The 27546-nt window shown below is 42.6% G+C and overlaps 1 protein-coding gene across 7 annotated transcripts in view; it reads left to right on the plus strand.

Moving 5' to 3' along the window:
* Window positions 1-25781, plus strand: part of dysf (dysferlin, limb girdle muscular dystrophy 2B (autosomal recessive)) — a 36510-nt gene extending 10729 nt beyond the window's left edge. For 4 of the 7 annotated variants that reach the window (XM_088990418.1, XM_088990423.1, XM_088990417.1 and 1 more), the window contains 30 exons: window positions 17-131; window positions 233-338; window positions 420-562; window positions 2613-2786; window positions 2858-2942; window positions 3009-3086; window positions 3540-3721; window positions 5801-5941; window positions 6009-6038; window positions 6117-6152; window positions 6421-6462; window positions 6537-6636; window positions 7222-7385; window positions 8725-8911; window positions 8984-9057; window positions 13524-13622; window positions 14502-14630; window positions 14701-14856; window positions 14939-15030; window positions 15105-15275; window positions 15366-15508; window positions 15609-15748; window positions 15822-15910; window positions 17298-17393; window positions 17472-17613; window positions 17694-17793; window positions 20186-20358; window positions 20513-20622; window positions 22174-22321; window positions 23616-25781. In XM_088990418.1, the coding sequence (XP_088846544.1) occupies window positions 17-131; window positions 233-338; window positions 420-562; window positions 2613-2786; window positions 2858-2942; window positions 3009-3086; window positions 3540-3721; window positions 5801-5941; window positions 6009-6038; window positions 6117-6152; window positions 6421-6462; window positions 6537-6636; window positions 7222-7385; window positions 8725-8911; window positions 8984-9057; window positions 13524-13622; window positions 14502-14630; window positions 14701-14856; window positions 14939-15030; window positions 15105-15275; window positions 15366-15508; window positions 15609-15748; window positions 15822-15910; window positions 17298-17393; window positions 17472-17613; window positions 17694-17793; window positions 20186-20358; window positions 20513-20622; window positions 22174-22321; window positions 23616-23672 (3502 nt within the window). In that variant the 3' untranslated portion in view covers window positions 23673-25781. Of the gene's footprint in view, window positions 1-16; window positions 132-232; window positions 339-419; window positions 563-2612; window positions 2787-2857; window positions 2943-3008; window positions 3087-3539; window positions 3722-5800; window positions 5942-6008; window positions 6039-6116; window positions 6153-6420; window positions 6463-6536; window positions 6637-7221; window positions 7386-8724; window positions 8912-8983; window positions 9058-9966; window positions 10027-13523; window positions 13623-14501; window positions 14631-14700; window positions 14857-14938; window positions 15031-15104; window positions 15276-15365; window positions 15509-15608; window positions 15749-15821; window positions 15911-17289; window positions 17394-17471; window positions 17614-17693; window positions 17794-20185; window positions 20359-20512; window positions 20623-22173; window positions 22322-23615 lie in introns of those variants that run through there. The other 3 variants (XM_088990422.1, XM_088990420.1, XM_088990421.1) reach the window with 3 other exon arrangements.
* Window positions 25782-27546: the final 1765 nt, after the last annotated feature.

Below are 27546 nucleotides of genomic sequence, written 5' to 3' on the forward strand. Positions count from 1 at the left end.
CATTATTACATGACAGACTGCTGTTTGATGCGGATGCTGGTCACATGACGTACACAGAAGAAGTCTTTGAAAACCAGATGCGGTTACCAGGTGGCCAGTGGATTGGCATGAACGAGGGATACACCGATGTGGTACAGTGACAACTTGTACTTAAAAAAAAAGTACATTTATAGCAAATTCTTTTGTGGCTCATGAATCCTCTCGTCCCACAAAATTATTTTTTGCGAGGCAGAATGGGGAGAAAGCCGTGCCTAAAGATGATGTGGAGTGTCCTCCAGGATGGGTGTGGGAGGAACCGGAGTGGAGTGAGGACCTCAACCGGGGCGTGGACGATCATGGTGCGTCAATACCTGCTAAATATGCAAAGTAAATATCCCTTTTGACGAACTTCTTTTTTTTTTACACGATGCGTGTGACAGGTTGGGAGTATGGCATCACCATCCCACCGGACCGCCGGCCCAAATCGTGGGTCCCCGCGGAGAAGATGTACCACACCAACCGGCGAAGGCGGTGGATGCGCATGAGAAGGCGGGACCAGCAGAAAATAGATGCGCTCAGAAAGGTAACTAATTACCAAGTTAAAAATGGAATTTCAATATATTGTGCTATTTTTTTTAACCCGGTTAACAATTATTATTTCAATAAAGGTCAGAAAAGTATTCAACCGTAACAAATTGTGATGATAGTGATGAACAAACAGAAGCAATGGATGGAAGTGAAGCCTTTTGTGTTTGGTGTAACTAGAATTATCCGCTAGATGGCGCTTCAGCCGCACAAATGCACTTACAAGCTTCTTCTTGCTGCTGAGCGTGGCGAACCACTCTGTACAGATGTAAAACTAGTAAGGGCAACTGATAATAAATAGAAACTGTTTGAACGCCTTTGCTCAAGTACAGTTCAAACATAACATTTTAAAGCCAAATAATCAGTATCTGTTCTCTCTTTTTTGTTTGTTTTATTGTCGGTGGAAGATTGGAAAACATAATGAGCCTGTATTGACAAATAAGGAATACGATGGTATGTTTTTAAATGTAGGGACCAAAAGTGAAAACCAATTAACCATTAACTTATTCACTGCCAGACGATGTACAAAAATGTATCCACTCCAGTGCCAGTGTTTTTGTCATTTTCACTCAAATTGCAGGACCCACAGAATATTCAGTTCTTGGACTACATAAACATTCAATGCAGAATAAGAAAGGCGAGACTCTCTTCTTTCACCAGAAAAACGAGTCAATTCCTAAATTATATGCATCTGGAGTTATCTGAGATTGAAATGGGGCGGCTGTACAAAATACAATACATACATATTAATTTATGCAGTGCTTTAACAGCAGCTGAAGCTGTAACAAAGCGCTAGCACGGACAAAAGGCAAATGCTGCCCCCTTGTGGAATTGAAAAACATTGCCAGAGGTTTGGCCAGCACTGTATTGGCACCCCCACATGAAAAACCAAAACCCGAACAAATTCAGGATTTTTTTTAATTTAAAACAAATTATTTTCAAATACCTGACATGTTTCGGCGTATACTTCCGCCTTCGTCAGAGTGTCACAGATGTTGTTGTGACGTGCCTTTTTTCAGCTAGTGTTGCTATGGGGGCGTGACCTACCTGTCAAATCTGACAGGCAAGTCACACCCCCCGCTGTCCGCTCGTCCCTCCAGGATACTGCTCCAGGTGCTAGAGAGCATGTAAGCTCTATGTCACACTTTTCAATTGTCAAATACATCCCGGAATGGCAGTGAATGAGTTAAAGGACAACCGACTTCTCCGGACAAGTTGTGTCCATAATTTGTAAAATCACTTCAAATGACTTCTACTGAGCGTATTTTACAAAGATTCCACCGCATATAGCTATATTTTACGTTTTAAGGCTCGCGCTGAATATTCCGGAAGTCTTGTTTTTGAGTCGGTGACGAGTCCTCACCCTACGTCACTGAAGGAACACCCCTGACCGAAAGAAGCACACATTGTAGCAGTCCTTCCATCACGTCAATGCATTTTGTTGTACTTTGGTCTGAAAACGTTGTGTAGGACCAAAAAGAGGCAGAAGAGGGCGTCAAAGCTCCATGTAAGGAATTCATCAGTCTGTGGAAACGGGCTGATTAATTCCTTACACGGCTTTGTCGCCATTTTCTGCCTTTTTTGGTGCAACATTTCCCACCCCTGATGCCTCAAAATGACACGGAATAAATTCTTTAATTGATTGATTCTTCTTCAGAACTATTTGAATCATATTCATAACTGGATGAGTAACAAGATAGCATATTCTCCGAATCTGAATCCATTGTTTTGATTCTCGAGCAGGGCAAGACGTCTTGCCGTGACACCACGAACATGGGGGCGGCACCTTTTGAAACTGGCCACTTCCGATTTCAAATTGAAGTACTTTTTAGACACTTTAAGTAATTTTTATTTGTGTTTTGCATATGACTAAAAATATCATACTGCGTGATTTGGGTATTTTAGATGCTGTAAAACGTTTTTCTGATGTCAGCTAGGAAACAAAAAAGTGACGTCGGTTGTCCTTTAAAGTACAGTAAGAAAGTCCCACTTTTTCCTGTTTACGCTATTGAATCTTTGTCAGCTTTTCGACCATTATACCTTCGCAGCAACGTCCGGACGAGGCGACGTGGGAGGGCTGGGAGTATGCCTCGCTGTTTGGCTGGCGCTTTCACCTGAAGCCGAAAAAGACAGACAGCTTCCGCAGGCGCAGGTGGAGGTGCCGCATGGAGCCATTAGAGAAGACGGGCCCGTCGGCCATCTTTGCTTTGGAGTGCTCCCTGGTGAGACGTGGCCTTAGACAGCGATTCCTTCAACTTGCCTTTCAACCCTGCGCTCGGTCTGGCTTCCACAGAGCAGCATTGAAGACAAACATGACGACAAATCCGTCACCACCACCTTTGGAGTCAACAGACCCACCATTTCTTGCTTTTTTGATCGTGAGTCTCCTTTCGCCACTCTGTCTTCTTCCTGATTCATCTCCTCACGCCGTCGTCTATTTTCAGGAGGCACGCGCTACCACCTGCGCAGCTACCTGTATCAAGCTAGGGAGCTGATGGCCATGGACAAGGACAGCTTCTCAGGTACACTCCTGACCACTCTCATTCCTAGCTACTGATACCTGCGCTTACACTTGCATAACTTCTTGGGGCTGTTTATATTTCTGTTTACATGAGCTAATGGGCTATTTGGATAGCTCGCCATGAGTGGTCTATTTGTTACCACTGTGTGTCTATGTGTGTGTGCGTGTGTAACATTAGAAGAGTGCATATAGAGGAAAGAAATGAAAAAAAAGGAAGGACACAAGGATGCAAGGTCATCTAGGAGGTTAATTGAGCTGCAGTAGGGGAAAAAGGCAACATAGATTCAAGTTGATTCCAGCGCTAACGGCTCCTCTGAGACACTTCCCTCAACTTGGAAAAACAAACAGCCGCGCACGTCACTGTACCTCTCTGTGAGCGCTTCGGGGTCACGCCGAAACCTCACACTCCACCCGAGCCGCAAAAATGACGGTGTTTTTTTTTTTTTTTTTCCAGATCCGTACGCCATTGTGTCTTTCCTCCATCAGTCGCAGAAAACGGTCACGGTGAGAAACACTCTCAATCCCACCTGGGACCAGACGCTCATTTTCTACGACGTGGAAATTTTCGGGGACCCTGAGGCGACGGTGGCTAACCCTCCGCACGTAGTGGTGGAACTGTATGACCAGGACACCTACGTGAGTTGGAACACAGTTCCTAAAGTACCGTATTTTCCTAAAGTACCGTATTTTCCTAAAGTACCGTATTTTCCGTATAAGGTGCACCCAAAAGCCTTCATTTGATGACCCTGTGCTTTATGCCGGTGCACCACATATGTGAAGTAATCTTGAGCTGCAACAGGTCTAACAACTACTGTTAGCAGCCACTGACCCCCCCCCCCCCTGTAGAAGAAGTAGCGCATGGTGCATTCTGGGATATATAACACAACGTTTGATTTCTGTAATTTCTTAAAATTAGATTAGATTAGATGAATTTTTATTTGTCTCAAATTGGAGAGATTTACATTTCACAGCAGCTTTTTTTGCTTGTTTTTCAATTTAGTGTCTCAAAAATCAACGTTGATTTGTGAAAATAGGCCCAAATATTCCATGAGAGGCCCAAATATTCCGTGAAAAGCCCTCAGGAACATAAACGTTTTAAAGAAGGAAGGTTGGTCATATCTAAAAATGATATTTATTATTGTATTGTGATAAACTCTGATCAAACCCTGGACAATTTATAAGATAATAAGAATGCACAAAATACCAGACATGATAATAGTCTGCAATTTCTATTTTCGTGTTTGACATCAAAAAAGGAAAATGATGGCAAAATTTGACTTTTTTTGGACATTCCCTTTAGCGTACCACCCACTAGTGGGTGCATAACGTAATGCCAGCCTCTACCATGGCGTCTTATAATTCAGTGCGCCTTTTTGGCATAATGATTAAAACTGTGGTGCGCCTTTTTTGGCAGAATGATTTAACATGGAAAAAAAATGGGTTTTTTGCTTGTTTTTGAACTTAGTGTCTCAAAAACAAACATTGATTTGTGAAAGTTTTAAGGCCAAAATGTTCCTTGAAACAAACAACCCAAGGAGCATAAATGTTTTAAAGGACAACCAACGTCATTTTTTTGTTTTTTAACTGACATCAGAAAAACGTTTTATAGCATCTAAAATACCCAAAACACGCAGTATGATATTTTTATTCAAATGCAAAACACCAATAAAAATGACTTAAAGTGTCCAAAATATGCAAAAAAATTGAGCTGCGAATTGGGCATTTTCAGAAAGTCCCACCCCAGTTCGTGACGTCACGCCAAGACGTCTTGCATTGCTGGAGAATCAAAACAATGGCTTCAGATTCGGATAATATGCTTTCTTGTTACACATCCAGTAATGAATATGATTCAAATAGTGCAGAGGAAAGCATACATGTTTGCAATCAATTAAATAATTTATTTCGTGCCATTTTGAGGCAACATGGAGGGAGCTGTCTCACCCAAAAAAAGAGGCACAAATGGCGACCTCCTGTGGCCACCTCTGTTTCCACAGGCTGATAAATTCCTTATATGGAGCTTGGACGCCCTCTTCTGGCGGCTTTTTGGTGCAACACGAGGTTGTCAGACCAAACAAGTACAGCAAAATACATTGACGTGATGGAAGGACTGCTACAATGTGTCTTTTTTCGGTCAGGGGCGTTCCTTTAGTGACGTCACGTACTGACTCGTCACCAACTCAAAAACAAGACTTCCTGAATATTCAGCGCAAGTCTTAAAACGTAAAATATAGCTATATGCGGTGGAATCTTTGTAAAATACGCTCAGTAGATGTCATTTGAAGCCATTTTACAAATTATGGACACAACTTGTCCGGAGACTTCGGTTGTCCTTTAAAGGAGGAAGATTGTTAATTTCTGAAAATTCTATTTATGATTGTTTGTGATAAAGTGTAGTCTCATCTCATCTGAAAACCCCAGAATATTTTCCAGATCATAAAAATGCAGAAAATACCACACATTATACTATTCTTCAATTTCTATTTTCGTGTTTAACATTAAAAAAGGAAAATGATGGCGAAATCTGACTGTTAAATTGACATTTCCTTTAGCGCAGCACCCTCTAGTCGGTGAATAACGTCACCCCAGCCTCTACTGTAGCGCTTTATGGTCTGGTGCGCCTTATATATGGAAAAGGTTTGCCGGAAAATACGATACTGTCGACTGAAGGCATATACCCAATTGGAAAAAAATGGCATGTTCAACAACACGCCACAGGGAGCAGACGAGTTTATGGGTCGTTGCGTGTGCTCGCCCTCGCTGAGCCACTCTCCCAGCCTGGCCTGGTTTCCCATCCGCCTTGGCGACAAAGACGCCGGGGAACTGTTGGCGGCTTTTGAGCTCATACGCCGGGAGAAGGTCGGTGGACATTTTAGGATATTTAAAATGTTTGTGGTGTTGGTTCATTAATAATGTCACTCCGCAGCCAGCAGTTCACCACGTCCCGGGATTAGAGGTGACTTCATCGTTTCTGTCTTCCAGTTTGGTTATTTGCTCTTCATAAACTTCTTTGTTGTTGCGTTTTTCTTCTCAGGCCGACCTTGGGACTTCCAGCCATGTTCTGGATGAGGTAAGACACCAGCTTGGAATTGAGGTGACGGCCTTCCCTTTTTTTTCTTTTTTTTTCCTTTCTGGGTGCTCTGGCTTGCTTCCGCATTTGTTCAACCATGTCAAGATCTGTCGGTTGGAATGTGGGTGTCAATGCTGCAGCCTATTATTGAAAAAAATAATCACAAAAAGTTTCTCCACTTAAATATTGATTAAGTTATTCCTAAATGGAATTAATCAATTCAACGACATCAAAAGTCGATCTCCCCTTGTTTTTATGTGTCCCTCAGTTGATGTTCCCGGGATTCCTCCATGACAGCGTTCAGACATGGGTACGCAAATTGAACCATAACGTATACAGACTAAAATCACCCTTGTCCATCCAATGACATGATTGTTTCGTCAGCCCGAGGAGTCGGACCTTCCCTGCCTACCCCCCCAGAGGGAGCCTAATGTCTTCGTGGTCCCTCAAGGGATCAAACCTGTTCTCCAGAGAACAGCCATTGAGGAAAGTGTTTTTTTTTTAGTAACACCTTATCTTGTCAGCTTGAAGGACATTGGTTTCAACGGAGATGTTCAACTCATTCACCGCCAGACAATGTGCAAAAATGTGTCCACTCCAGTGCCAGGGTTTTTGTCATTGTCACTCAAATCGCAGGACGCACAGAATATTGAGTTTTAGGACTGGGTAAACATTCAATTCAGCATAAGAAACCGCAGACTTTCTTGCTACATCAGAAAAAAAAGAGTTAAGTCCTGAGTTATATGGGTCTGGAGTTATATGAGCTTGAAATGGGGGCAGCTGTACAAAATACAATACATATATATTGATGTATATAGTGCTTTAACAACAGTTGAAGATATAACAAAGTGCTAACATGGAACCCCCCCCCCCCCGCCGCCCCCCGTGGAAGGGAAAACATTGGCAGAGTTCTGACCAGAGCTTGATCCGCACCCTCTGCATGATAAAAACAAAACTCGAATAAATTTGGCAATGGCAGTGAATGAGTTAAAAGGAACTATTTTGCGGCCAAATATTTGATTGGGTAAAACCAATGAAATGTTACATAAGCAATGTCCATCCTGTGTGTAGGTGTTAGCATGGGGTGTTCGCAACCTGAAGAGCTTCCAGTTGGCCAGCGTCACCTCTCCAAGCTTGCAGGTGGAATGTGGCGGCATCACCGTCCAAAGCTGCGTCATCCGCAGCGTGAAGAAGAAAGCCAATTTTGACGTCAACACCCTCTTCCTCGACGTGGTGAGCATCCAACGTCCGTTGGTGGCCCACCTTTCCGTTTTTGCCTTTTACATCGCACGTTGGCAAAAGCCGCATCAAAATGTGGAAACATTGGACGTACTTTTTCTTCCAGCTCTGGCCCCGATCGATGTTGTCTTATTGTGGCGGCTCGCACTCGCGGATGGAAACATTCTCATGATTTTCCCCCTAAACACTCGTCACGGCGCTGCAGTGTGACACTCGCAGCCCCGCGCTGGAAAAGTTCACATATTTTCCACTTTAATCAGTCCCGCTATTGTACTGTATGTCGATTTGTCCTGCGCTCAGGTAAACAAGCGGGGTGACTAAGACTGGTCATTTCCTTCCAGTTTACTTTCTCAATGTGTCATTCGAGTCTGAGTTGAAAATCAAACCATAATTCTGATTTATGAACATCAATGCACATTCCACCATAGCGTCCCTGATCCAGTGGTGAAAAGGATGTTTTGATCCTCTTCTCTTTCATCTAGAACTGCTTCATCTCTGTGTCTTTGTGTTGTCATATTATTTGTTATTTAGTTTTTTTTGTTCTTTTGACTTCAAGATGGCGGCGTGAGAGTGACTGCCTTTCCAGCAGCTCCTGTATTTTGTTTTTATACTTCCTTTCCTCTTCCTTTCATAACTTTAATGCTGTGAAATGTAAATTTCTCCACTGCGAGACTAATAAAGGTAAATCCAATCCAATCAATAAGTGTATGTGTAGTGCACAGGTGTCAAAGTCGAGGCCCGGGGGCCAAATCTGGCCCGCCACATCATTTTATTGTGCCCGCGAAAGCAAATCAAAGTTGTGAAATTCCATGATGCTTGCTAAAGTCCAACCAAAATTTCAAGTTGTCCCATGTAAGCCACAAAAACAGTCGTTATTCTTTACTTCAAATTTTAAAACTAGTTATTAATTAATTTATTGTGTGTTCTGTATGTGGTGCTATGTAATGCTTTCCCCAAATTCATAATGGCCCTGGAGCGAAAGTTGCGAACTACAATGTGGCCTGTGGCAAAAAAAATATTCTGACACCCCTGGTCTAGTAAAAGTTTTTGTGAATCTATCATTAATTTGATCTGATGGTTAGTGGTTAGCGTATCATCCTCACAACGCAGAAGTCATGGGTTCAAACCCGGATTCGCCCTTCCTGTGTGGAGTTTGCATAAAACATTCAATGTTTGGAGGTCTATGTGGGTTTTCTCTGGGTATTCCGGTTGCCTCCCACGTTCCAAAAACATGCATGGGAGGTTGATTGAACACTCAAAATTGTCCCTCGGTGTGGACAATTACTGCACAATGGTTGTAAATCGCTGACTTTGGGTCCTTTGTTATCTTCAGAGACTCCCCCAGGAGGAGCTCTACATGCCCCCCCTCGTGATCAAGGTCATTGACAACCGCCAGTTTGGGAGGAAGCCCGTAGTGGGCCAGTGCACCATCCGTTCCCTGGAGGAGTTTCGCTGCTCCCTCGAGGATGACGACGGGGAGGCGGAACAGAGAGACCAGACTGAGCCAGCCACAAATCGAGGTGAGGAGACGGCTGGGGGGGTAATGGGATCCCGCGACATCGTCAACACCTATGGCGTGTGTCTTTGCTTAGGTTTGATGCCCCGCGCGGTCAGCGGCGACGCCTTCATCACCGTGGATGACAATGAGCCGCTCATCCCACCCCAGGTGCTATCACTAACCTATACGTCGTCTTGAATCCAAAGTAAGGTGCGAGCAAACTAATTCCTTCCTGTCCTCATCGATGAAAATGCTTTTCTTTGCCTCTAATCAAGCTTAGCACTTTTGATATGAACCAAAAACAACACAATATATTTCACTAATATGCATTAACTCATTCACTGCCACTCCAATGCCAGGGTTTTTGTCATTTTCACTGAAATTGCCAGACCCGCATTCAATGCAGCGTAAGAAACATTAGGCTGTCTTCTTTTATCAGAAACAAAATTGTTAAGTTATATGGGTCTGGAGCAATATGAGGTGCAAGTGGGGGCAACTGTACAAAAGGCAAATGTTGTCCCCTCGTGGGAGGGGAAAAACATTGCCAGAGGTCTGACCAGCGCTTTATCGGCGCCCTCCCTGTAGGAAAAACCAAAACCCAAACAAATTCGGGAATGGCGCTACACCTCATGCTTTTTAATTCCCGAATAAATTTGGGAATGGCAGTGAATGAGTTAACATGTACTTGCAAGGCTCCAATTTTTATTTTCAAATTGTGCATGTACACAACTTGCACATCAAAATACTCATTTGAGACATTGATAGCACTCAAATGACCATACTGAAAATCCGGGTAAGCAAATGCAGAACACCTTCCTGTGTTTTTTTTTTTTTTTACAGAAAATGTTCTCAATTTGCTCACCCGTATGATACTTTTGTGCATTATGCTGACTGCGAAGCCACAAATTAGTATTCCAAGCATTCGTCCTATCTAATTTGTGGCTTTAAATAAGCATTTTGTGGTCATGTTATATCTCTAATGTGGCCAAAATTACAGAATCTTTTCCTCCCTATGTAATTTCTTTGCTTCGTACTCACCCAGTGAACTTTTGTGTTTGTGTGTCTGCATGTGTGTAGCTTGCAGACGGAGCCAGTTCCGCTATTATTAACCTCTCCGCCTCTAGCTGCAGCCTCCATGTGGGTAACATCCTTGCATCTTACCACCTCCTTGATTCATGCGCACACGTATGGAACTCGTTAATCTCACAATCGTGTGAATTTTATTAAAAGTAGAGTTGAGTCGGAATTGAACTCAGCACGATAGTCTAGCGAATGTAAGATCGGTGGCATATTTGTCACAAAAAAAATCTGTTTTACCCTAAAGGAAATTGCTTATATGAGTGAATAAGTTGGAAAAAGGACCTTATTTTCCGGGTTATGAGGCACACTGGATTATAAGGCGCACCTTCAATGAATTCCATATTTTAAAATCTTTTCCATATATAAAGCATACTGGATTATGTAAAAAAATAAGGATTTTAGGTGTGTGCTTTACAGTGCAAAAAATACTGCTATAACTCACCTCAATTGTTAGAGTTTTGGATTATAAGGCGCATGGTCATTTTTTTCAAACATTTTTAGGTGCTCTTTGTAGTGTGGAAAATACAGTAAAAAAAATTTTCAGAACAAAATTGTACTCAACTGATTTAAGTTATTTTTACTTTCAATCTCAAATTGCTTATCCGATTCGCCAAGTTCCCACAGTGTTGATTTCCACATTTGAGTGACGGAATTTCTGCATCGCAATGAAACGGAGAAAAAAAAATATACGCCTCATTTCAAATTTGATCAAGCTCCAAAACATCACCTGACCTTCAACAGACAGGAATAAAAGTTCACTCAACATGAAAAAAGTAGATGGTTCATCACGGTTCATTTACCTGTCGTAGCTCCCTTGCGCTCAATCAATGTTTTTGACGCGCCCCATTCGCCACATTTTAGCATCATTCTCTTGTTAACTCATTCACTGCCAGACGATGTTCAGAAATGTGTCCACTGCAGTGCCAGGGCTTTTGTCATTGTCACTTAAATTCCAGAACACACAGAATCATGAGTTTTAGGACGACATAAACATTAAATTCAGCGTAAGAAACCTTAGACTCTCTCTTTTCATCAGAAAAATGAGTTAATTCTCAAGTTATATGGGTCTGGAGTTATATGAGCTTGAAATGAGGGCGACTGTCGAAAATACGGGTGTTGAGTTATCTGAGCTTAAATGGGGGCGGCTGTACAAAATACAATATAATACATCCACATTGATTTATATAGCGCTTTAACAACAGCTGAAGCTGTAACAAAGCGCTAACATGGACAGAAGGCAAATGCTGCCCACACGTGGAAGGGAAAAACATTGCCAGAGGTCTCACCAGCACTTTATCGGCACCCCACGCAAGAAAAAAATCTAACCTGAAGAAATTGTGGAATGGCGCTCCACATCATGCTTTTCAATTCCCGAATTTTGGGAATGGCAGCGAATGAGTGAACATAATTCTCATGTTAAAATGACGAAACGTCGCGTATGGTTGTACCAAAATCTCAGAGAGAAAGTAAAAATGCTCGAAAAACGTTTATGGTTTTTGTTGTTGTAAATCAATATGTATTGTCTTGTACTGTATGAAACATACGCTGAAAGTAACTGTGGCAACGCAATATGGCTTCCTTCTAGCTTCAGCGGCATGAGGTGACTGGTCGTTCAGATTAGTCAACACATCCAATCAAATATCCGATCTAGCGTCCAGCTTCACCCAAATACATTCTATTCAATTTTATTGAATTCTGCGTCAGCTTTTCGTTGATCACGTCCACCTTGTAGTTGTGAACTTAGATTTGTATCGAGGCAGGGATTTCATGACAAGAAGACAGAAATACGTGAACTCAGCGCTAACCAGAGGTCGGTCCATCGGAACATTTTTTTTTAAATATTATTTTCAGCGCGACACTGATGGATCCCAGCACTCGCGCCGAGATGAGGACGGAGGATGGAAGGAGATGAAACACGACACTTGTTAACTTTGCTCTCTTGCGGTCGCCGCTCGGCAAAAGAAGCGGCGCTCTCGAAGCGAGGCCTTTGCAAAGCGCCGCACTCCGCGCTTGTGCGGTTACGCACGAAATCGGATCTCCCCGTTCCCCTCCTCCTCTTCCCCCTCCCCCACTTTATTTGAGCGGGAGACCGTGCTCCTCGTAACATTCTTCCATTTTATTTATCCAAGCCAGGTCAATTAGAAGACTTAGCATGACCCGGACCAGATTGCTCACGCTCACGTTGCATGTACGAGTACACATCTTGGCCTGTCGTGCCCCCTCCCGCACCGCTCAGCAGTAATTGGGGGTGATTTCTTTCTCTCTAAACAGAGTTATTTGTTTTATTAAGGGTCCGATATTGAAGCCAGTCAAATTAAAGGCTTGGCTTTCTGTCTGGCCGCCGCCAAAGTCAACAGTGCTCCTACACTGTAGATCCTTTGCGCCGCAGACAGTGAGCAAAGAGCGGCTTAAGGAGGGACAAAGTCAATAAAGGAGAAGCACCACGTTAAAAAGGGGGGAGTTTGAAAGAGGGAGGACTAATATGTCATGGCACCCCCCCCCCCTCCCCCACAAAAAAATCTCATGGCTGCTTCTTCTTTCATGGCTTCGATCATGTGTCATATGATGATGATGATGATGAGCAGATTACCCATCCTCTCATATTTTCTTTCAGTCTTGGAAGCGTTTCAGGGTCCCGTCTGTCGGCGACGTCACCGCCAACACCCCCTTCCCCCTTTCCATATCTTCAATATATGTTGCATATTTCCAACATCGGCAGCATAGTCCAGGTGACCCACAAAGAGCGCGTTAAACGCCTAAGACCAACCTTCACGTGCCTTTCGGGAAAAAAACGAGGAGGGCCGTCACGTTGGTGCGTGAGTGTGGGAAAACGCAATGAGAGGGTATCCTACATTGAGCCCCCCCCCCCCCCCCCTCTCTGCCATGAGAGCCCTCTTGTTCAACATCTGAGCGCCCACATAAAGGAAAAAGTGGCGCATGAGCGTTTTAGCGGTCCTGGGAGGGAGGAGGGGGGACAGGGGGGTTGAAGGTTGGCGGGCGTCACAGGGGTCAAAAGTTATAGTTGCCGCGTCCACATTTTGACTGTGAGAAAAACACACCCAAAAGCGAAAGTGAGATGACTTTTAGTCAATTTGACGACGCTCACGCTCTCATCCAGGGAAAATGAGTCCCCATAAAAAATAAAATAAAAAAGCAAACGGCCCGCATCCAAACCGCAGAAAGCCGTCACTCAACATTTGTAGAGAATGGAAGACGGCGAAAGCGCGGCCTCACATGACTCATGGCAGCCGCGCTCGCGCTTTACAAGCTTGACTTTCACGCCAGCGCACATTCCAGAACAAAGAGACTTCTTGTTTTCTCCAAGAGCACGCTCTTAATGTGGTTTGAGGAGAAAGTCGCAGAAACGTGTTAACAAGCGACTTAAAACGTGTTTAATCTTCTACTTTGAGAGCGCTACGACATCTCCCGAGGCTTTGCTTTCTTTGATTTATTGATGGATTTTTTTGGGGGTGTGTCAGGTGCACCGTTCGGCGGGCGTGAACGTTTTTCCAAAGATGACCTCTTGATTGTCTCTCCCCCCACACCCCCACCAGGAAGAAGAGCTGATGGACTGGTGGAGCAAGTTATACGCATCCACGGGAGAGACGGGCAAGTGTGGGACATATCTAGAGCGAGGCTCGGACACCTTGCAGGTCAGCGTGCCCCTTTTTTTTTCTTGCCGACCATCCGGACATCCGTTCTCATATTTTTATTGTTAACACCTTCACTGCCATTCTCCAATTTATTCGGGAATTGAAAATATGACATCGAGCGCCATTCCCAAATTTGTTCGTGTTTTGTTTTTTTCATGCTGGGTGCCAGTAAAGCGCTGGACAGACCTCTGGCAATGTTTTTTTTTCCCTTCAATAAGAGGGCTGCATTTCCCGTTTTTCTATGTTAGCGCTTTTTTACGGCTTCAGCTATTGTTAAAGCTCTATATAAACCAATATGTATGCATTGCATTGAATTTTGGACAACTGCCCTCATTTCAAGGTCAGATAAATCCTGATCCTTATAATTTAGGAATTAACTCTGATGAAAGAAGAGGGTGTAAGGTTTCTTACACTGCATTGTATGTTTATGTAGTCCTAATATGTAGTTCTAATATGTAGTTATGTAGTTCTGTGGGTCCTGGAATTCGAGTGACAATGACAAAAACCCTGGCACTGCAGTGGACACTTTTTTGCACATCGTGTGGGAGTGAATGAAATTTAAGTTGGCAAACATAAAAGGTGACATTCATCCATACATCGGGTGCTTTGTCCATTTTTTGGAAAAAAAACAGCAAAACATCAGAGGACTTTAAATGTGCCAGGAAGTGGTCAGAAAAAAAAATATATTTTTTGCTGAGGATAGAGAATATATATGCCAGTTAATATCATGTTATGCTATGAAACTGTTGGAAATGATTCCACCTGACTCACAAAAATGTCAAAAGGCATGACAAAATAAAAGAATATTTTGCACATCAGCAATGAATGAGTTGTTTAACCCCCCCTCCACCGCCTTCGCTTTCAATATATTCTCCTCAGGTCTATGACAGGGAGTTGGAGAAGGTGGAGGCGTTTGAGGGTCTTTCGGATTTCTGTCAAACCTTCAAACTGCGGCGAGGAAAGACGCAAGGCGAAGGCGAAGATCCTTCGGTGGTGGGCGAGTTCAAGGTGAATTTCCCGTCGACGTCGCAGCGGCGTAGTCTCGGAGTGTAAAATCCTCGCCGCTGTCGTTGAGCAGGGTATGTTTAAGATCTACGCGCTGCCGGATGACCCCTTGGCCCCACCGCCGCCCAGAAAGTTCAGGAAGCTTCCTCCCAACGGTGTGGAAGACTGTTTGGTTCGGGTTTATATCGTCCAGGCTCGAGGACTTCAGCCAAAAGATGCCAATGGGAAGGTCCGCGCTTGAAGACTCAGGGGGGCGTCTAAAAAGCCGTTTTTTTGACGCATATGTTTTGTCTTTGAATTTTGTTTGGTAGTGTGACCCCTACGTAAAAGTCACACTCGGAAAGAAGACCATCAATGACCAGGAAAACTACATCCCGTGTACTCTGGAGCCTGTCTTTGGAAAGTAGGTGCAAAGTTAACCTGTGTTAAGAGAAGCCACCGTCTGGCCTGTTTTTTCACTGGCCGTCCCTTCCGCAGGATGTTCGAGCTCAGCTGTTCCCTCCCCCAGGAGAAAGACCTGCGCGTGGCACTTTATGACCACGACGTGTTGACCAAAGATGAGAAGATAGGCGAGACAGTCATTGACTTGGAGAACCGCTTCCTGTCCAAATACGGAGCCGGCTGCGGTCTTCCGCAGTCGTACTGCCTGTGGGTGTTTGATCTGAATGTACGACGCCGCTCATATTGATCACGGGCACCTATTCACCTGCCTTTCACCCCCCTCGTGTCGGATGTTAGCTCGGGGGTGAACCGGTGGCGGGACCAGCTCACGCCCAGGCAGCTCCTCTTCAGAGTGTGTGAGCGGCAAAACCTGCGGAAGCCCATCTACCAGAAGGACACGGTCCTGTTCAGGGGGGTGCAGTACACCGCCGCCGATCTCGGTGAGACTAAATTTCCGCCTCCACTTGAAAGGTGTCGTATAAGCATGTGGGATGCTGTGAATGGATTTTTTAAGTGCGTCGGGGGCTTGATTATTTTTAGCCGACCGACACGTGTGTCAACGACACCTGGGCACCATCGAGGAGCGTCTGTCGCTACACATTCTGAGGAAAATGGGCCTGGTGCCGGAACATGTGGAGACCCGAGCTTTGTACAACGCTCTGCAGCCCGACATCGAGCAGGTATTTCACACTTTCCACTTTCTGTATCCTCCTCCTCCTCACTTCTGATTGGTTCTTTTGTCCTTACTGGCAGGGACGTCTTATGATGTGGGTGGACCTGTTCCCCAAGTCTCTGGGACCACCTGGACCCCCTTTTAACATCACGCCACGCAAGGCCAAGAAGTAAGAACTTGCACTAAAGTTTTTTTTAATTCTGGCCAAGGAACATAAAGTGAAACCTCAAGTTATGAACTTTTGGATTTGTAACGTGAAACTGATTTACATTAAGGCAATGTTTCCAATGCCAAAACTAAGCTACTCTTATTTTTATTTTTTTATTTATTTATTTATTTATTTATTTATTTATTTATTTATTTAATAATAATAATAATAATAATAATAATAATAATAATAATAATAATAATAATAAATTTCATATATAAGCGCCTTTCAAAAGTCACAGGATATTATTTTTTCACCTTTTCACTTATTATGCATCTAAGTCGCTGCCCATTTATTTATTTATGTATGTTTTTATTTATTTGTTTGTTTCTTTTTTCTATTTATGTATTTACGAATATTATTAACCTATTTACTTATTTTTATTTATTCTCTGTAGCTGCCCATTTATTTATTTATTTATTTATTTATTTATTTGTTTATCTGTTTATTTAACTATTAATTAATTTATTTATTGATATTATTCACCTTATTTTTATTTATCTATGTATCTATGCCTATTTCTGTATTTATTTATTTATGTATTTATCTATTTATTTATATGTTTATCTATTTATTTATCCACCTATTTATTTAGACATTTATTTATTTATTTATTTATTTGGTTATTAATTTATTAATCTGATTATTTAATTATGTATTTGTTTACCTATTCATTTACTTGTTTGTTTATTTATTTTTAAACAGGTGTCTGTATAAATAGATTGCAATGCAGAAAACAACTGAAAATATACTCTTATAACGTAATGCAACACTTCAAAGACATTTTCGCAATTAATTTTCATTATCTTGAAACAAGGACTAAAAAAGGTGATAAGTCAAAAAAGACAAAAGTTTTTTTTCCATAATAATTGGGACAAATTCTGTTTATTTTCATGACTGTCTTTTTCAAAGAAATGCTACATTTCAATTAATAACCTAGACGTTTTAAATGTTCCTTTAAAAAAATACATGTCAATGATTTTTTTAACTTCTTGCACCATGTGATTCACAAAACGCTGATCGGATAATCAAGGATGCAAAAACAGTACTTGTACTGCAACGGCTTTCTGCTAATTTACGCCACTGAGGGATGCAACAACTTTTTCAGCTCTGCGGAATTCACCTTGCCACTGATACTCAAGCACGGAAAAACGCCTTGTGCATCCACAAAGACCATGCATATTTCAAATATAGTACGCCGATAAACACATTTTTCGTTCAGGGGCCATTCATAAAAAAAGAAATATGAAAAAAAGTTGATCCGTTAAGGAGAATGCTACTTCAGTACGCAAAGATAATAAAATGTAATGTCCCGCGCGGTGCACTGATCTAATCAATACACGTACAGGTTCATGCTGCGCTGCATCATCTGGAACACCAGCGATGTCATCCTAGACGACGTCAGCATCAGCGGGGAGAAAATGAGCGACATCTACGTGAAAGGGTCGGTCGGCGCCAACGACAACGTCATCAAAGGTAGAAGCCCTTTGTTGACTTTTGCCGCTTGCGTCCTTTCCCTCAGCTGGCTGGACGGTCACGAGCATAACAAGCAAAAAACAGACGTCCATTACCGCTCGTTGGACGGGGAAGCAAACTTCAACTACCGTTTCGTCTTTCCTTTCCTGTACTTGCCCGCCGAGCAGCTTTGCGTTGTCGACAAAAAGGTGAGGAGGCGGACAAGAAGTGCTCGTGGGCTGAATTGTTGTGGTTAACTTTGGTCTTGATGTTTGTTCTACATCTGTAGGACCATTTTTGGAATCTGGGCAAAACTGAAGCTAAACTTGCGCCCAGGCTGACCATTCAGGTGTGGGACAATGACAAGTTCTCCTTCGACGACTACCTTGGTATTTACACACTATTACGAGTGTGTGTGTGTGTGTGTGTGTGTTTGGCCACTCGTGTTATTGTCTGCCAGGAATTGAACCTACAACATGTAATGACACCGATGCACTCCCTTTCCGAGCTGCTGTTGACTCGCTAAAATGCTTCCTGGAAAAGGAGGTCGTACTCCCAGATCGCTACCCAATAGATTAGATTGGAATACATAGATTAGGTTAGATTCGATTAGATTCGTTTTTAATAGTCTCACAGTGGAGAAATTTACATTTCACAGCAAAAAAGTGGAAAGGAAAGAAGTAGAAAAACAAAATATAGGAGCTGCAGTCACTCTCGCGGAGCCATTTTGAAGTCAGAACAACCAAAAAAAAAGAAAACAAATAATGTGACACATCACAAAAGACACATTGTGACAGTCATTCAATCTTAAACACTTTGTGCACCTTTGTTGTATGGAGCAGTTCTAGATGAAAGGGGACAGGATCAAAGCGTCATTTTCGCAGTGAATCAAGGACATCATGGTGAAATGTACATGTCTGCTACTAGCTAAATGTTGAAAGCAAACACAAAGATGTAGTATCCATTGACAAAAAGAGGGTGTCTCAGCTCCTGTCCCACATTAATCCGCTTCAATTCCAAGACGCAACTCACAGTTCCACATACGCAGCGGCGCTCTGCACTGACACTCCTTTTCTTCTCATCGCGGGCTCCTCAACCCATGCATCCACAAGAGTTTGGACCTTTCTGCCCATTCGAGGCGCAAAAAAACACAATCACCCCAGAGCTGTCCAATTATGACAGTCAAATGGCACTGACATTCCTCCCAAATAAAAAACTGCTGGCATTTTCGTGCTGCCGAAAAGTCTCCTCCTTGATGAATGTTGTGACCAAAAATGCTGAAAAACAATCCGTATCCGTTCCACATGATGTACAACAACTCAAAATGACAAAAGAAAACACAAAACCAATTTAAAAAAAGCAAGGATCGTGAGAGCCCTTGCTGACGGCTGCCTACTCGGGCGCCATCTTGAACTTCTTTATGACTTAAATGCTTCCTGGAAAAGGAGGTCGTATTCCCAGACTGCTACCCAATAAAGCACCTTTGAAAAAACATTGAACTCATGCCGGGTGACAAGGAAATGTTGTTTGCCAATTTTGGGCCGGCAAAGTCACATGCGATAACTTCAGTCGCTCGTCTCTTTTCCATCGCGCTGGCAACTTGCCCGAGGCCAAAGCAGCCATGCGAAGAACCGTCCGCTCGGCTCGTCTAGTTTTCTTTGACTGAGATGCGGACGATGAGGAGAGCAAGAGGAAGAAGACGAGGAATCCAGATTGTGATCTGTCACCATGTCGGTACCGCCGCTGCGTTTCCCGTCGCTCAGGTTTACTCGGGGCGGCGGCGCGGCCACCTCAAAGCATTTCTTCCATTCCGTCCTGTCTTCAGCTCATCAGCGCGACCGCTGCCTTTCTTCATGCGCCTGCTCGGTGTGAGGGTCAGACATTTTCCTACCCTCGAATACTCGGGAACCCTGGAAAAACGCTTCCAGTGGACGCGTCGTCTCGCTCCGGTCGTTCATCACGCCGCAATGCCTCCATATTTAACGTCAACCCTGATCAAACTGCACTAACGTTCACCTCGGGATCCCTCAAAGGTCCGTAAATACGGAAAAAGGGGCTGACGCTGATCTCATTTTCCTTCAGAATCCATAAAATCATCAGAAACAGGCTTTGACCTTTCTGGCAAATCGGGATTGTATGAAATATCGCGCATTCATCGGCCATCTTGGAAATTTCTGTGGCGAGCGAATGAGCGACTCGGCGATGTTCGTTCCTTTTTATTACCACCTGAAAACATCTCAACAATGTGAGCTCTTCTATCCAAACGACACAGAAAAGATTTGATTCGATGAGCCTTTATTTGTTACACATTGGAGAAATGTACATTTCACACCAGCAAAAACAAAATACAGGAGCTGGTGTCAAGGCAGCCGCTCTCACTGTGCCATCTTTAAGTCAAAAACAAAAAGACGAAATAACAGAAAATGTGACTCAATGCAAAAGACACAGACAGTCTTCAATCTTAAGCACTTTCTGCACCTTTGTTGTTGCTCGATGAAAGTGGTGAGGATCAAAGCATTCTTTTCACCATTGGATCAGGGACGTCATGGTGAAAACACGTCTGCTACAAGCTAACTTTTGAAAGCAAACATGAAGCTGTAGCATCCATGAACAAAAAGAGATTGTCTCTCCAGTGCCGTGTAAATCCGCTTCAATTCCAAGCCGCAACAGTTCCACATATGCATTGAAAAGCACACGTTCATTTGCAGAACCTTCAACACTCAAAGCGAACACCTTGAATGTTCCTTTCACGCGTTACAAATCAACTTGCTTTGCCTTCAGGTCACCTGGTGATGGACCTGAACCGCATGATACGTCCCGCCAAGTCGCCGGAGAAGTGCGACCTTCGTCTTCTGGAACAGCCGGCCGAGCCGCACTCGTCTCTGTTTGAGCAGAAGACCGTCAAGGGGTGGTGGCCCTGCGTCCGCGACCAGGACGGACACAAACTTCTCGCTGTGAGCCAAACTGCACCCGGCCTCATACAAAATTGTATTGATCCAACGAAATCATAATCACAGTGCCTAGTTTGCATTTTTTTGACTGGTCGATGTACATGTGATGTCTTTTCTTTATGTTGTGACATGTTTGTGACGTGTGGTGTCGCTGTAGGGGAAGGTGGAGATGTCTCTGGAGATTGTCACGGAGCAAGAAGACGAGGAGAGACCAGCCGGCCTCGGCCGAGACGAGCCGAACGTGAACCCTCACTTGGAAGAACCTCGGTAAGCCCATACAGAAAAAAATTACCTGGACTTTATTTAAAATAAATAAATACATAAATGAACAAATAATTTGGAAACATATGAATGAATGAATCAATCAATAAACAAAGACACAAATGCAGAAATACATAAATACATTCAGAAATTACATGTATTGTCTGTTGTCAATTGTATGTCTTTTTAGCCACGTTATAAGTGCCTTGCTTGCCTTGCACACTGGGTCCGAGAGGACATTAATTTCATCTGTCCTGTATGTCATGCATATTAGCATATTTGACAATAGAGCTGACTTTGACTGACTTTGACTAAACAAATATAAATAATATATTTGTAATATAAATAAACACATAAATGGATGAATGAATAAATTAATAAATGAACAAATGAATAAATACATGCATAACTACATACATAAATACATAAACGCATACACAAACGCATACATAAATACATAAACACATACACACATACATACATACAAATACATAAACACATACGTACATACGTACGTAATGTATGTATGTATGTATGTATGTATGTATGTATGTATGTATGTATGTATGTATGTATGTATGTATGTATGTACGTACGTATGTGGGTACCCTCAGTGGTCATTCAACAAATGTCAGAAAGCAAGAATAGGGAATGAAACCAAAAATTCTCAAGATACAAAAAGGAGAGGAGTAGCAGTACCTTACATTGCAGGAGTTTCTGAAAAATTACAAAGAGTCCTTTGGCAACACAAAATTCCTACTTATTTTAAACCGATAAACACGTTAAGGCAAAAATTAGTGCATCCAAAAGATAGGCTACCAAATGAAAAACAAAGTAATGTAGTTTATTCAATACATAGTAAGAATGAAAATTGTAAAGAGCAGTACATTGGGGAGACTCAAGAAATTCTCAAAAAAAGACTTTATCAACATCGCAGGGATAATACAAGTGGGCCTCAATCGGCAGTACATTTGCACCTAAAAGCTAGCAACCACTCATTTGACGACAATGAGGTTAAAATCTTAGCGAAAGAACGTAGATGGCTTGAAAGGGGGGGTAAAAGAAGCGATTCTTATAGAACAACTAAATCCTTCATTAAACCGGTCTGGTGGGGTGAGGTTCAATTTGGATCGTTCATACAATAGCCTGCTTAAGCAACACAGGTTAGGCAACATTCGTAATGCTGATGAGGTGATACCGGTGGGAGTGGGGGAAATGGGCCAGTCGTTAGTCAGGAATGTAGGAACAATCAATGGGGCCACAGGGAGTGGTCCTCTGCTCCCCCCAACCTGAGGGTAGGGAGCTATCATAGCTGTGTCCGGCGCGCCATGTTTAGGGATATATAAATAGGGCCGATACGAACAGTCAGACTTTAGTTCGCTGACGAAGCCTCTTGGATAGGAGGCGAAACGTCCGACACCTTCACAAAAGTACAGATGACGGCTGAAGAAACCTTCTCATCGATACACACATACACAGATAAATACATAAATAAATAAAAGCATGAATGAAGACTGTTTTCATTTATATAAAGTGATTTCCCGTCGATCCGCTCAGGCGTCCCGAGACCTCCTTCTTGTGGTTTTCGTCCCCTTTCAAGACGATGCGGTTCATCCTGTGGAGGCGCTTCAAGTGGTTCATGGTCCTCTTTCTCATCGTGTTCCTCATTCTCCTCTTCCTTGGTGTCTTCCTCTACTCCTTCCCGGTAAGTTTGTGACTGTTTTCCCAAATTACTCATTCCTCACTCATTATTTTAAGATTTTTAGATTGTAGATAGCTCACTCAAATGTCGACTAAATAATAATTCAGGAGTAGACAATGAATGACTGAAATGCAATGAATGGCTTTGGAATCATTCACTAATTGCCTTTTATGATTTACGGTGGGTGGAACAGGCTGGCCCAAACCAGTCAAAATAAAATTCCACAGAATGTCAAGAACTAAAATATGAATCAATGGCAACTCTTTCTGTTGTTCATGACTTGACCACCCGGGGCAGTATAGTAGACATTCAGACAAATGAAAAAGAGTTTCACTCAACAAGTGTTAAATAACCTTGTAATGTGTGCTGATATTATCCTATTTTAAGCAACATTTGAGTGCACCAAGGACTACGTTTCCAATGATGAAATGAGGAATGAGGAACTAGTCCCAGTATGATAAAATTACAAGCAGCCTACAGCTAGAAAGCTATCTATTAGCTAGCTAGCTTTCTATCTATTTGAGTTAATTCCGGGTTGAGTGAACGCTGGCGCATGTGGCTGCCACTGCTTACCCACAAAAAAAACTTATCCTTTGACTGTAAAGTGACCTTAAGACTTTTGAAAGGTGCCGATAAATGAAATGTATTATTACATTATTATTATTCGCTGCCGTTCCAGAATTTATTCAGGTTTTGTTTTTTTTCTTGTTTGGGTGGCGATAAAGCGCTGGCCACGGCCTCTGACAATGGCCTGTTTTTCCCTTCCACGAGGGCCTTTTGTCCATGTTAGCGTTTTGTTACAGCTTCAGATGTTGTTAAAGCACAATATAAATTAATACGTACTGTATATAATGTATTTTGTACAGCCGCCCCATTTCAACTCCAGACCTATATAATTTAGGAATTATATTCTGTGGGTCCTGCAATTTGAGTGAAAATGACAAAAACCCTGGCACGGGAGTGGATACATTTTTGCACATCGTTTGACAGTGAATGAGTTAAATGCGAATTAAATTTAAATTGGCGAATTTAAAAGCTGACATTTGTCCATATGTAGGCCGCTTTGTCGATTTTTGAAGAAAAATCAAAGGATTTTTTTTGTGTTTGTTTTGCCGAGGATAAAGAATAGATGCCAGTTAGTATGATGTTATGTTATGAAACTGTTGGAAATGATTCCACCCCTACTCACTAAAATTTCAAACAGCATGACAAATAAAAGCCTATTTTCAAAGGGCCGCTGGGGAATGATTCCTCAACGCCTTTTGGTTGACAAATTGTCTCTTTGTCTCCTGTGCAGAACTATGTTGCCATGCGGATGGTGGGCCCATTTGGACCGGGCCGTGTAGCCGAGTGACCCCCTGTGAGATTTCTCCCATCAGAAGCGCGGGTCGCGACTCGCGCTCGCCTCGTCTGCATCGCGCTGGTCTCCCTTGTGGCGTCTCTCATCTCTCTTTCCGTTTCATGCGCTCCTCTCATGTGCGCTCACGCAGAGAAGCAAGCCAGCAAAAGCTGAACGTCTGCCACGGAATCGGAGATGGATTCTGATGTCGCGATCGCCCGCTGCGATGTCTCCGACTCGTTTCGTTGCGGCGAGGGGGAAAAAGTTCCAAACAGGCTCGTTATTCTCTTTGAACGTCGGTCTCGAGCGCCGCGCCGTTCGTGCCGAATTGTGAGAGCTTTGTTTCCTCTTCCCCTCATATGCTTCTTTTTCTCTTCTTCGTCACTCCCGTCATCATCATCATTAGCGGCAAAAGCTAAGGTGCATCAAGTCACTGATGGAAAAGTTAGTCTGTGAACTCTCGAGTGGAAAAGTTGACTGAGTCGGCCTGCCGGCAATGAGGGAGCGAGTCTCGTAAACAAAAGTCCCATTGAGTCCTCAAACATTGGAAAGAGTTTGGGTACTGCGTCCAAATCCGGTGCCGCTTGTTGGTACTGCCCTCTCGCTGCTAGTTCTTCCTTTCACTCTACTCATCTGCTTCATTTACGCACATTTATCTCACATTCCTCAAGGCTGCTTGAAGCTTCGTGAAACACGTAAAAAATGGAGGATTATTGGGCTGCAGTCTTTACAGATTAATTTCATTTGACCTTCTGGAAATGATGACGGTGCTTGTTCAATTGTCTAAATGTTTTAAGGAGACCGGTGTTGTCAAGAAATCTGCTAAATTTGAAGAATTACCAAAAAAAATGCAACGTACAGTTGCTGCAATGTACACGGAAGAGGATTAGGGAAAACACAAAAAATTGGCAAGATTCTCATTTATTTTAGAATTCTAACTGTCGTCTGAGAATTCTGATTTTGATGTCACATTTCTGATTTTGATCTCAGAATTAAAATTTTAATGTCAAAATTCTGACTTTAATCTCAGGCTTCTTATTTTGATCTTAGAATTCTGATTTTGAGATCAGAATTAAAAATGTAATGTCAAAATTCTGACTTTAATCTCAGATTTCTGACTTTAAAATTAGTCTGACTTTAATCTCACAATTGATTTTAATCTCAGAATTCTGACTTTATTGTCAGATTTCAAATTTTGATCTCAGAATTCTGACTTTATTCAACAATTTCTGATCTCAGATCTCAGAATTCGGACTTTGATATCAAATTTCTGATTTTGATCTCAGAATTCTGACTATAATCTCAGAATTCTGATTTTAATCTCAGGTTTTTTATTTTGATCACAGAATTCTGACTTTATTCTCAGAATTCTGACTTTAATCTCAGAATTCTGACTTTAAAGTTGGTCTGACTTTAATCTCACAACTGATTTTAATCACAGAATTTTGACTTTAATCTCAGATTTCTGATTTTGATCTCAGAATGCTGACTTTATTCTCAGAATTGTCACTTTAATCTCATAATTCTGACTTTAATATCAGAATTCTGACTTTATTCTCAGAATTCTGACTGTCAAGTATTGTTTAGATGCAGCATTCTGACTTTAAAAGTCTGAATTCTGACATTAAAGTCAGAATGATCATTTTAAAACCAGTATTCTGAGAACAAAGTCAGAATTCTGAGATAAAAGTGAGAATCATGCCAACTTGATTTTTATTTTTTTCTTCGTTGGCTCTCATCCTTTTGCGTAAATGTATCCTACCCGGTCATAGTGCAGCTTTTCCACGACATGACAACGAGGCACTCTAAACAAGTACACCGAACCTTCTCTCTGAATTCACCAAACAGTGAATTGCTTCGTTTTTGGATCAAACACCTGTTGTGAATTTCGCCCTTCAAGAAGTTGCGCAAAAAGTAGTGACAAATTAAGCAGTTGCACGTGCATTGAAAAGTGCAGAGACGGCCAGATGAAGCTCATCTGTCTCAATTTTAGTGACTTATGTGACCGCAGCCCAATAGCCCAAACATTTTGCGCATAACCTGTCACCGTGGTAACATGGAGGGACACACCCTCAATGTTTTTGTGTCTTGGCTGTATTATCAATAAAGGTTGACTTGACAGCACTGGCTCCTGTTCTGACTTGACCGAGTTGTGAACCCCCCCCCCCCCCCATTCCCGTCCCCCCGACAAACTTTCAGGAGTGATTTGTGTCCGCAGCTCCCAGCGCTCCAAATGAGCCTTCCCGCCTCGCCTTTCCTCTCCATGGCTGGCGCTACCGCATCCGGCCTCATCCTCGGCCGCTCGCCTCGTCCTTGTCTCGTCTTGGGTTTCGTCCTCGTCCTCGGGGCGTTGTTATGGTCATCGTGAACTGCAGGTGAACCGCCGACCGCAATGTGTGTGTTTTGTACGGTGTGGGTGGGCTGCGGTTGGAGATCTGTCTTCGCTCCTCCGGCTCCCATTTTTGTCGACCTTCACCCGCTTCCTCCTCCTCCTCCTCGGCGATGTTGCCTCTCCTCCTCCTTTTGTCTTCTCACCTAGGAACATCCATTTTCTCAATTCCTTGTCCATTTCCCGACAAAACTTTTGCCCTGTCTGTGAAAGGTTCCCGCATGATATTTGAAGCTGAAACGTGTTTTTACTTTTCGGGGCCTCATTATCGACTTGAGACAAGCCCCCTCACTGCCCATCTTTAAAACCCGCCTCAAAACTCACTTGTACTCTTTGGCATTTGACTCAGCATGATTCAGACTTGATCTTAGTTTTCCTCCCTGGTGCTTTTACTATCTTTGTGACTGCTTTATTTCCTATATATGACAGTTGTTCATGTTAAGCGCTTTGTTACAGCTTCCGCTGTTAAAGCGCTACATAAATTTATATGTCTTTTACTGTATTGTATTGTATTGTATTGTATTGTATTGTGTGTAACATAAATTTTCCTTTGAAGTGATTTTGCATTCGGCTTTTAACAAACAGCCTTACTCAATTAAATGCAACTTTACTATTTTCTTCCCCAAAAAATCTCAAGGGCTTCAAAGCGATTTTGCAAAATCTTAAGGCAACCATATTATCATGCGGCTCCCTGGTAGAGTGGAACGAACCGTTCAAATGTGCAAGAGACTTAATAGATTTGTTCCTAGTCATTTTGTTTCACAATTGGTTAACTGCCATTACGGAATTTGTGCAGGTTTTGTTTTTTCTTGCGGGGGGTGGGGGGGTGTGTCGTTTCTGATAAAACGCTGGTCCGACCTCTGGCAATGTTTTCTCTCCCACGAAGGGGCATCATTTGCCTTTTGTACAACCACACCCATTTCATGCTCACATAACTCCAGACCCATATAACTTAGGATTTAACGTTTTTTTCTGGAGAGTCTAAGCTTTCTTACGCTGCATTGAATGTTTATGTCGTCCTAAAACTCAATATTCTGTGGGTCCTGCAATTTGTGTGACAATGAAATCCATGTCCATGTTAGCGCTTTGTTACAGCTTCAGCTGTTGTTAAAGCCCTATTGAAATCAATATGTAGGTATTACATTGCATTTTGGGCAACCCTCAATTCAAGCTCATATAACTCCAGACGCATATAATTTAGGAATTAACTATTTTTTTCTGATGGAAGAAGAGAGTCTAAGGTTTCTAATGCTGCATTTAATGTTTATGTAGTCCTAATACTTAATATTATGTGGGGCCCGTCATTCAAGTGAAAATGACAAAACCCTGGCACTGGAGTGGACACATTTTTGCACATATCTGGCAGTGAATGAGTTAAAAACAAACAAAAAAGATGTGGTGTCACGCTGGGTTGCGTTTTAGGAAGCTAAAACATTCAAATCATTTGCTATTTATTACCATTTTTTTTCTTCCTCTCACGTGAATCCCATTCACACAAAA

Source organism: Hippocampus bargibanti, linkage group LG02 (genome assembly GCF_051943395.1).
Source record: "Hippocampus bargibanti isolate YZ-2025 linkage group LG02, ASM5194339v1, whole genome shotgun sequence".
Classification (NCBI taxonomy): Eukaryota; Metazoa; Chordata; class Actinopteri; order Syngnathiformes; family Syngnathidae; genus Hippocampus; species Hippocampus bargibanti.